Source organism: Miniopterus schreibersii, assembly GCF_964146895.1.
Source record: "Miniopterus schreibersii genome assembly, chromosome: 1".
In the NCBI taxonomy this organism is placed as follows: domain Eukaryota; kingdom Metazoa; phylum Chordata; class Mammalia; order Chiroptera; family Miniopteridae; genus Miniopterus; species Miniopterus schreibersii.
Genome location: NC_138101.1, coordinates 154,271,024 through 154,282,476, shown reverse-complemented (window position 1 = coordinate 154,282,476; position 11,453 = coordinate 154,271,024). Strand labels below are relative to the sequence as shown.

General features: G+C 41.3%; 1 protein-coding gene across 1 annotated transcript in view; it reads left to right on the top strand.

Annotated features, from left to right (window-relative positions):
• Window positions 1–406: 406 nt before the first annotated feature.
• The window catches only part of NEDD4 (NEDD4 E3 ubiquitin protein ligase), a 105,639-nt gene continuing 94,592 nt past the window's right edge, over window positions 407–11,453 (top strand). Inside the window, exons 1-2 of the mRNA XM_081151863.1 lie at window positions 407–655; window positions 9,971–10,044. Of these exons, the coding sequence (XP_081007989.1) occupies window positions 611–655; window positions 9,971–10,044 (119 nt within the window). The 5' untranslated portion in view covers window positions 407–610. The remainder of the gene's footprint in view (window positions 656–9,970; window positions 10,045–11,453) is intronic.

Sequence of the window (11,453 nt, the reverse complement as noted above, 5' to 3'; positions counted from 1 at the left end):
CCCACTGCTTGATTCTTGTATGCGCTCTGACCAGGGACTGAACCCGCAAGCTCGGCTATAGGAAGGACGGCGCTCTAACCGACTGAGCTACGCGGCCAGGCACAGCCTCGCCTGCCAGCTTGCGGCGCTGGCGAGGCGGCGATGAAGCTCTCCCTGCCCCGAGCGCCTGGTGAGGGGCCGCGCTCCGGGGGGACCCAGTGCGCCTTGGAGTGGGGAAGACCGCAGCTCGGTCTCCCAGGGGAAGAAGGGCTGGCGTTCTCCAGGCCTCGGACGCGGGCTGGGCCCCAGTGCCCTGGGGCTGCATGGCTCCTGCAGCCGCGTCCGTCGGCCACCAGCCTCCCCGCGCCGGGGAAAGGTACGCCCCGGGCAGGCGCGCCCCCCACGCCCGGAGCCCCGCCACGCGCGCGGCCGGCGGAGGCGCAGCCGGCCCGCTCCCGCCGCGCGCCCTCGCCCACTAGCGCCCACCGGCCGGGGGAGGCGCTGCGGGCGCGGTGGGAGCGCCGCCTCCTCTTCCTCCAATTCCTCCCGCCTCCTCCCTCCTCTCTTCCCCACTCCAGTTCCCACTCCCTGGGCGGGGTGAGCGCGGCCGCTTCGCAGGAACCGTACGGAAATGGCAACTTGCGCGGTGGAGGTGTTCGGACTCCAGGAGGACGAGGTGCGGGGGCCCCGGGGTTGCGGGGCGGGCTTCCCATCGCGCTGCCTAGCTGCCAGACCCGGGGAGGCGGCGGCGGCCAGGGGGTCGGCTCTCAGCCCCGTGCTTCCTCCGCGCGCGCCCCGGGAACGCGCGAGGCGCGGTGGGACCTTGGGGGGGCGGCGGGGGGCGACCCGGCGCGCGCGCGGGCCGGGGCTGGGGCACGCGGGAGGGAGCCGCATTCTCTCCGCAAACCCCTTAGGCTCCACAGCCCTGTCCTCCCCGCGCCGCCGCCTTCCGAGTCCGTTTCCTTCAGGAAGTGCTGCGGCGGGGGCTCGGCGGCGAGCGGCGCGGGGGCGCGCGGGGGCGCGGGGGCGCGCAGCCCCGGGCCGGCCCCTTCCTGCCACCCCGGCCCGGCCCGGGAGCTGGGGGGGCTTCCCTGGAGCTGGGCATCCCCGCAGTTGATTAGCCTACTCTGGCAGAGGCCCGCTGGGCTCAGTTCTTTGGACTTTTGTCCTGAGGACGTCCATGGGCATTGTGATGAGCAGTTTTGGTTTTCTTCTTCTTCATCTGCAATCCTTTTTAACCTTCTTTGGAGACGGGGATGGTGAAACAGGCAGATCGCTTTTCCTCCTCATATTTAGCAACTAGTGTCACGTGTTGAAAAGTTCCTGCTATGTTTCACCGGTCTATACTGATATTTAAACAACAGACCTGAAAAAGTATACATACATGAAAGGATGTCCTATAGCTGTTCCCTTTGAGAATGAAGTTCTGCGACTTGAGAAGGCAAAGCTGCCTCTTCTCAGTTAAGTAACTTGAGGGTGGTTATGCCTTAACGCTTCTTAAAAATAAGTCATTTGGAAAGGGTTGTTCTGTTTTAAATGAGGTGGGTGGGAAGTGAAAAGACTGTTTAGTTTCTTTAACAGTTTGGAGAAAAAACACCCGTCAAATTTAAGCATTCTTATTGACTTAACTGTCACATGTTTCTGTTCTCAAGATTGGACCCACTGGACTGTAAATCCTTAAGCCTAATTGCTTAGATGTCTTCTAACAGTGCTGTAATAGTACCTTCTCTCAGTAACTTGGTATCTTTAAGCATCTTTTACAAAATGTCTTTTACATTTCTCTTGAAAGTCCTTTGTTTATAAACAGTGGGCGACTTGTTGATGCGGGCAAGTTAACTCAGCGTGTTTGGAGAATGATTATGCAATGCGCTTAGACTTTAATTTCTTAGTGATTGCTACTAGAAAAGAAGCAGAGGGGTGGTGGACAGATGGTGGCAGCTTGGTAGTCCCTTGGAAGCAACACTCAGTATGTTTAGCTAAAGATAATATCCAGCTAATGTTCTGTAGAAGAGATCAGAGGAAAGTAATGCAGTGTTGACCCTACAATAGCTTTCTTCTTATCAGATTTCCTTGCTACAAGCTGTCCAATGCTGATAACCTCAAGCTGGCATCCAGCGCAATCTGGCTGGCCTTGGACTTCCTTTCTCTGTTGTTGTTGTTGTTGTTGTTGTGTTTGTTGTCACTCAGATATAGGCCCTGCTGTTCCAGATTTCTCATTCCACTCCCAGCAGAGCCAATTGATCATAGACAGAACATTGCCAAAGGTATCATTCACTTCTCTCCCCCTTGGTACAGACAGGATCTGTGTTTACAGTTATCTGCTTCTCACATCACCCTCTGCCCAGCTGAGATGAAATGACTTGTGGCAGTTAGTGGGTGGTCATTAAGCAACTGGGGCTAAAGGCCAGAAACTCCACCCTTTGAAATGAGGCTTTCCTGAACTTGCTGAAGGATTCGTACTTCTGGGAAGTTTCATGGCATGGGGCCCACTCTAATTTGTGTGATGGGGGTCTGGTTGTCAGTCACATGACCCAAATTTTCTTCCAGCTCCCCCTGTCCACTTTGTCCACATTGAGAAAGAGAATGAGACAGGAAGATAAAAGACATGATGGTGGTGTTGTCTTCCACTTCTTCCATTGTAATGTAGGTTATTCATTCAACATTTATTGACTGTCTGTTCTGTTTCACGCAGTTTGCTAGGCACCAGGGATTCAGAGAGAAACAACAGTGTCCGCCTCTGAAGAGCTCACAGCCTGTTGGGAAAGAGAGAGAAATCGCTTGTTTTCTGGTAGAGGTTGCCATCTCATCACTATCATTTGCCATTTATTTTCTGCTCCATCACAAAAATGAAAGAGGGCTTAGAAAAGCCTCCCCCTCCCTATTTTTAAAAAAGAAAAACTATGTAGCTATGTCATTGTCTAAAACTCAGACTAGTCTGGGAATAGGCAGCCCTCTGCTGTTGATTAAAAGTAAGGTAGCTTCTTCTATTACAGCCCAAAAAGAAAGATGATTCTTATTTTAAATTTGAAACTGAAACAAGGAGAAAGATGAATAGACATGGGGTAGAAGCTAGCGAGAGAACTGTAACTTAACCAGTATGTACTGAATAGCCACTTTGTCACACCGTGAGCATATTAGTATTGAAGTCTGCTGAAGTGTAGCTCATAATGCCTCTCACTTTTCCACGAGTTTTAGCTCTTCTCCGACTTGTGTCTTTCAGTAAGAGATGGTCCTGGCTCCACAAGCAGAATTTGCCATTAGAGCATAACAAACTAAGGAAGTCATGTAATATAATTTCTACCAAATTTGCTCGGACAGCGTCCTGAAGTTAACAGAAGATAACTGCCATAGATCTTTGGGGAGGAGGAGTGTGGAGGATTGGGGACTGGAAATCAGCATCCCTTCCAGCCTCGTGCCAGCGGACTTCCCTGTTATGCAGAGGCCGGAAAGCTAAACACCGTGTTTCCCAGACTCTCTTGCCCTTAGCATTCTGGAAATAGGTTGTGAAATAGGCTTCCTCATGAGGTGCACGCACTTGAGATTTGGAAGGTGGAAATAAGTACAGCATAACTTCTTGTTGTGGGGTGGTTGTTTTTTCGTGTGTGGGGGGGTGTTGGTTTTTCTGCTGACAAGCATTGTCATGTAGACATGAGTTTTTCTGCAAAAGTGTTCTGGTATCTGGTAATACTGGCTTGTGGGTATTGATAGGAAACTGCAAGTAGAGGGTTGGTGGTGGTGACTTCCTGATGTCTTGATTGGGTGTGTTCTTAAAGTCAGCAGGTCTGTGAAAGCTGATCACCTACTTTTCTGACTGGGGCAGAAGTGGCAGGTTCCTGGGTGGGCCAGTACTGAGGTATTTTCATGTCCTCTGGAAAGAAATAAAGGGGAAAGAACTGAGAGTGTCCATTCCACAATTCCCACACACAGAGGAATGGGTGCCTTTGGTGGTGTCAGCTGCCACAGTGCATTAGCAGCGGGATAACTAACACGTGCATGTTCTGACACCTCTAGACCCACTAATGCTGAGCAGAAGCAGATCTGCCTGCATTGGCATTATACTCAGCCTGGGAACACAGTTCCCAAACCTTTATTCACTGCACACAGAGAAGGAGAAGCACAGTTGAAGCAGCAGCTGCGTCAGTGTTTAGCCCAATCTTTCATGTATTGTTTATGCCATTACTGCTTTTTTGCAACTCTTTAATTCCAGCATCATCCTAAAGTATTTTTCATGGGTTCCCATGGGATCAAAGAAGTGCGTAAATATAGTTTCTTTGTAACAATTTGCTCTTTAATTATTTTAAACCAACAGAAAGTTTGGAAGTACAGTATGAAGAGCTCCAAATCCTCCTGATTCAGATTTTCCAGCTGCTGACATTTTACCACAGTGGCTCCATTTTTTGCCATTTTCATTGGTCTTTTTCTGAACCATTTCAGGGCAAGCTGCAGATATAATGCCCTATCACCTCTAAATACTTTAGAATGTATTTTCCTGAAACAGCAATACTTTCCTACGTAACAACCATCCAGCCCTCTAAAACCAGGAAGTCGACATTGATACACTACCATGCAATCCACAGATCCCATTCAATCTTTGACAAGCGTTCTAATGATTTCTCTTTTTTCCTTTCTGATCCAAGATCACATTGAGGAACATATGGTGCGTGTACTTGTCATATATTTGAAGTGTCTCATCTGTGCAAGTTCCTCAGTCTTTCTTGTCCTTAGTAGTTTTAAGGAGTATAGGCTGGACAACCTGTAGGATGTTCCTCAGCCTGGGTCTGCTTACTGTTTCCTCGTGATCACATGAAGGTCCTGCTTTTTTGGCAAGAATCACAGAGCTGCTGCTGTGTTCTCAGTGCACCACGTCAAGGAGTACATGATATTGACTTGTCCCGTTGCTGTTGATGGTAACCTTGATCACTTGGTCATTTTGGTGTCTACCAGGTTTCTTTTTTGTAATGTTACCATCTCCCTTTTTATAATTGGCTAGTATTTTGTCAGGACATATTCAGAGATTATGCTCGTATCCTATTTCTCATTCATCAGACCTCCATCCACCAGTTTTAGCTTCCATTGATGATGTCCACCAGAACCAAACACCACTATTTTTTAATTTCCATCTTTATTAATTGGCATTTTGTGTAAGAAGAGCTTTCCTTGTCTCTTCACTTACTTATTCGTTTTTTTTTTATATCAGCATGGACTTGTAGAATCCCACCTTATTCATTGGGTTGTAATTAATTACTGTCATTAACTATTTTGTTGCTCAGATTAATCCAGGTTGGCTAGTGGAAGTCCTTTCAAGGAGGCTCTTAGGTCATTGTGACATGTCTCCATCATTCTTTGAACATTTCATTTTTTTTTCTGGCAGATGTTCCAAGCTCCTCTTGTATTTAGTCTCACCCAGTGCTGTCTGGAATTTGTCATTTCTCTTAAGAACACTGGTTCCATTTGGTAGGAAATGTTTTTTAGAAGCCAGGATCTGAGTGATCAGTGTGCTCATTGCTACTGCATGTCATTGCTCTTCAGCCATCTCAGGAAACAGAATTAAGAAGTGTGTGTGTGTGTGTACGCACGTGTGTGCGTGCGCCGACGCACTGCACACATAGGCATATATAAGTACACACATAAATCTATAGTTATTTCTATATCAGTCTGTATACAGATAGTTAAAAATCATTAATTCATGCCAATTTCTCCAATTCAAATCTGATATCTCAGGGTTCTTTGTAGCCCTAAGTACCTTCTCTAACTGAAAATTCTGACTTTCATTATCCTCATATTATGTGCTCAATCCATTTACCTATGTTTTTGGTGTAACTAATTTTCTAACTGTGCAAGCATCTCCTCTGCCACTTGTGCACCCCACTTTCTGCTCCAGTGGGAGTCCTGCTGTTACATCTCTGTGCAACACCTTCCTCCTCTGTGTCCCATGCCAGTGGGTACGTTACTGAGCATCTCTGTATGGCACTTCCCTCCTCCCCGCAGTGCCCCGGGCTGGAGAGTTATGCACCTCCCTGTAACTACCCCGGCCCCCAAACTCTGCCTCAGGTAGGCCTGCTGTTGACTCCTCTGCACCAGAAAGAGAAGATGAGGAAAGAGTTTATAAATTCTCACACACACACACACACACACACACACACACACACACACACAGAGCTAGCAATTCATATATCACATAGGAATAGAATCTTGAAGGCACCTTATAAATAAATCATTTAGGATAAGCAGGGGTATAGAAAATGGAATTTGACTAGGTTAGAATTCTGGCCCTGTCACTTACTGAGTCAGCGGCCTAGGTATTTGACATCCTTCAGAACAGGATATTTAAATCAGTTGATTCTCCCATCCTCTAGCTATATCTGGCATTAGGAATATTCTGCCAGACATGTAAGATTGCTGATTTGAATCGCAAATCCCACTATTCTACTGAATTCTATGGCAGTGGGTGTTACTGGCCTTTCTCTCCTTGAAGCTTCTATTTAGTGCAGGTCCCTTGCCAATCCTATCACAGTTTTAAGAGGATAAATGAATGGAGAAGGTAAGAGAAGTCTGGAAATAAATGCAGGGGAAAACACACAGTACAAACAAATGCAAAAAGGTTTTGATAATACTTTTCTGAAAGTCCTGAGGAATAATATGTCTGTAGTCCAATGTTATAACCTCATGCCCTGACCAAATGTCTGGTTTCCATGGATGCAAGACATGTTGGGGCAGTGAAGAGAGTAGTGTGAACAAACAATCATGTCAGTGCATAAAGATGCTTTAATATAAATATTCTCCTTCAGGGTAAAAGACTCAACCAAAATATAATCATAGCTGCCTTTAATTGAACACTTACTATATGCCAGGTGCCAGGTTACGTGTTCTCATACTTTAGCTGTGATCATCACAACAATCTTGCAAAGATAGATAGTGTTATTCCCACCTTACAGATAGGGAATCTGAGGTTGTGATTTGCTCAGGGACTTATTCCTGGTAGGGAGCAGGTCTGGGACTGAAAACCTGATCTCTTTAGTACCAAAGACTTGGTCTTTCCACTGTGCTGCTGTACATAGCTGCCCAAATAAAAGAATTTAACAGAAGAAATTCTTTCTCAGAAAGACGAGTGGAACATGAGCAAAATTAACTTGTGATTGTTTTCATGTTCTTTCTTCCATATCTTCTGTCTTTTTTTGTCATTACAGCTTTTCAGTGGACCTCTGAAATAACTGAATTTCATATTTGCTTAACAAATATTTCTTGAACACTTATGTGTAAGGCATTTGGGTTGAGTCATGAGGTTATAATGATGAATTACAGATTTTGCTGAACTTATAGTTTAAGGGAAAGAGTGACATTAAATATTTCATATCAAGTAACTACAACATCTAATATAGCTGGTTCCGATTTTTGTGATGGGAAGTGCAAGGAGAAAGTTGAAAAGTTAAACTGTCAGAAGTTTATCATTTCCTGGAATTGTTTTTAATTAATGCTTGTTATATTTTTCCTTTGGAGACTTCTGGGGGATAGTTTCCGTAGAGGCTCCACAAGAATCGCTTAATTTTCTTAGAGGGGTATGATGATCTCTTTCCTCAAGTTCATGTACAAATTATAAACACTTGTCTGCACTTAGGAAAGCTAAGATTATCAAATAACACACATTATTTGCTGATGACACTTCTTTTTGCATTCAACATTATCTTGTGTTAGTTTCAGGTGTACAGCATAGCAATGGTTAGACAATCATATACTGGAAAAAGTTTGTATTATTAATTAAGTCATCACAAAAAATATATCTAATTTTCAGAATTCAGTCTTGAAATTAGTACCTTGTTTAATAAAGTATAGCCACTTCCCAGTCAAATGGTATAGTGAGAATTTGGCTGTTGGGGCCCATAGAATACGTTCATGGCTCTATTTATTCAGTGACTTTCCAGGAAAAAAAGGTAATCTCAAAACCTCTTCAGATTTTTGCCAGCCAATCCCTGTAGAAAACTGAAATTTCAGTTTACATTTTCTTCTCCGGTTTTCAATTCTGTCTTTATTTCTGATACCTGAAGACTTCCTTTCTTATAAGATCAGCTGTGTATTAAGCTTTAATTGGGATAGAGGAAGTTATATTTTATCTAGCATCTCTAGTTAAAGGATTTTTGTGCTATCTGAATTTATCATCTGAGTTTTAGAGTTAATAGAATATTTCAATTATATTTTTTTCAGTGAAACCTTCAGGAATGGTGGTTGTAAGTATTTAGAAATGGAAGAAGATTGAAATAAATACTCTATAATATGTATATTTTCTCCCACCCAGACCTCTCCCCAGAAGGGAATATGACTATTAGAGGTGGGTTAATTTTAGAATAGAATCAGGTTGGTATCTGTTGGGCAACATTTATTTAATATTTTTTTGATCTTATAACTGCTACCTACTGTGAATACTCTTGTGCTGATGTCCTTGAATACATGAGTCAGAGTTTGTGTAGGGGATGTATCTAAAAGTGGATGTTACCAAATATCTCTTAAAAATGATTCTTCAACTTACACTTCCACCAACAGTGTATTAGAGTTCTCTCTGATGACTGGTGAGATTGAGGATCTTTTCATGTGTTTACTGGCCATTCTCTTTGACTTCTTGTATTAGGTTGTTTATATTTCACTTATTGGTTTTTAGAAATCGTTTATATATTCTGGATAATCATAATTTGTCAGTGGTACATATTTTAGACACTTTCACCCTATCTGTCCCCTTGCCTTTTCATTTTGCTCAGGCATCTTTCCTCATACAAAAGTTGTTAGTGTAAAATCTAACAACTTTTCCTATGAGGGTTTGTAGTTTTTAAAATTCTTATTCTTAAACTTCTTATAAAAATTTTGAAGTTTTATTTTTCACTTTTAGACTTGAATGAACCTGGAACTTAGGTTTATATACAGTGTAAGGTAGTGATTGTATATTATTGTTTACTTCTCTGCTCATTTTTATGCCGCCCTATGAATTTCAGAATCATTGGTTAAGACCCATGAAAAAAATCCAAGGGGAGAGTTGAAACTGAATTCAGTTTATCCGTTATGTTGGAGTAAACAGACAATATTAATTATTTTCATCTGTGAACATAGTGAATTTTTAAATTTAAGTCTTCTTTATGTTCAATAATTTAAGAAATAATTTTATCCATAGAGTTTTAAAATATTTTTATTTTTATTTCTTTGTGTCTAACAGTTTTGTTTAATTGGGAATTTTAAAAAATATGCATTCTGTGTTATAATATTTTCTTACCCACCTTTTAATTTTGAAAAATTTCACATCTAAAGGACAGTTAAAGAGTAGCATAATGATACCCATCAAATTGATAGCATTTTGCTTATTCCCTTTGTCCACTCACATACACACACACACACACACACACATACACTCACACTCACTTTCAACTTTTTATTTGCTGAGCCATTTGAGTATGTTGGAGACTGATTATACTTTATCCCTAAATATTTCAATATGTATATCTTGAAACTAAGACATTAGTATATAAAACCTCATAATAGTATTATGATACCCAAAATATTTAATATTTGATATATTATAGTATCAATATATTATAGTTTTATTTAATACATAATCTATTGAATGGGGCTATAAAAATAATTAGTATCCTAAACAGTTATTACAAATGATTATGAACTCTTGATTTGTGTTATTGTATACATAGCAACATAGCAAAATTCATACTAGTTTTAATAACTTAGCTGTAGATTTTCTTGGAAGGAATGATAAATTCTTCATGCAATAATTTGACTTTAGTTTTTCTGGCTTTTCTTTTTGGATAATCAAATCATCTACAAATAACAAATAGTTTTTAATTTTTTTTATAGCTTTTAATGAAATTAATTGTTGAAAAAGATTCCTCCAATTAATTTTAATAACCTGTTTATTGTATTTGATATATATATTTGAAGGACTGTGTCTTAGATAAGTTATAAAGTACATGAAAATAAAATATACATTTTTGTATTTTAGGAAAATGTTCGAATTGTGAGGGTGAAAGTTATAGCTGGAATAGGCCTTGCGAAGAAGGATATCTTGGGATCTAGGTAAGTATATAAGTATATTAATTTGGGTTGTAATATTAAAATTTGCACTTTTTAAATGAATTTTTCTAAACTTTGATTAGATGAAACATTGAATAATATTATTATTGCTCTGGCCGGTGTGGCTCAGTTGGTTGGGTGTCTTCCCATGCACCAAAGGTTGCTGGTTCAGTTTCCAATCAGGGTCAGGGAACATACCTGGGTTGAGGGCTCGATCCCCAGTGCGGGGTATGCAGGACGCAGCTGATCAATGTTACCCTCTCACATCAATGTTTCTCTCCTCTCCCTTCCTCTCTCTCTAAAAATCAATAAACTATTCTTAAATATATATATTTTATTATTAAATTGTTGTTCCAGGTAGAATAGTAATATTTATAATTGGTGGTTTGCCAAACTCCTTGATGTCTGAATTACTGAATTTGTGAAATTAGACAAACAAAGATATAACTCATAAGATACATTTATGATTTCTGCTTCTGAGCATCAATAAGATTGTAACAGACTAATTCTTTAGCGGATAACAACCATAAACTCTGAACAGAACACAAAAAGCAGCAACCTGAAGGCAGTGGAGAGTGAACGTAGCAGGCAGAGTCTAGTGGCGAGTCCATGAATGGAGGCGGGAAGTTGTACTAAGTGAGTTCCCAATTTTATGAATTAGTTTGAGGCCAAGTGGAATTAGCACCTGGAAAAATTGTAGTCTTCATGGCCCAGGAAACCAGAAGACTTCATCTGAAAAAAGGCATGGCAGTGGTAGGGATTTTGGAAGGGAAAGAACTGGAGAGGAGAATCTCAAACTCATCTACTAACATCTCTTGCTGACCGTGAATCACACATCTGAAGTAGATTCAGAGCAACTCAGCTAAAGACAAAAGATATGAAAAGAGACCAGAGTTACTGCCCAGGGAAAAGGGTTTGTGGTTCTTGTTCAAATAAGATAATTAATTGCATGATAAAATAAAACAAGTACTCATCAGAGAAAAATTGCAGAATCCAGAGTCTCCACAATTTAACATTTATAATGTCCAGAATATAATCCAAAATAGTATGATCCATAAAGAACCAGGAAAATGGAACACATTCTCAGTAGAGAAAGTAAAATATACTCACAAAAAAAAATCAAAAGATTGGAAATCTCAGGAATGAAAGAGAAACTATCAAAAGTGAAAATTCTAGAATTAAAACATAGAATGTTTGAAATTAAAATTCTTGGGTGGAATCAACAGCAGAATGGAGATGAGGAAGACTTAAGGATAGGTCAATAGAAAATATTTCCCAATGAGAAAATGAGACTAAGATGGAAAAAATTTTTTAAATGGATAGAGCCTCAGGAACTTGTTAAATCATGTTAAACAGTCTAACATACATGAAATTAGAAATAGAGGAGAGAGAAAGAATGAGGCAGAACATTT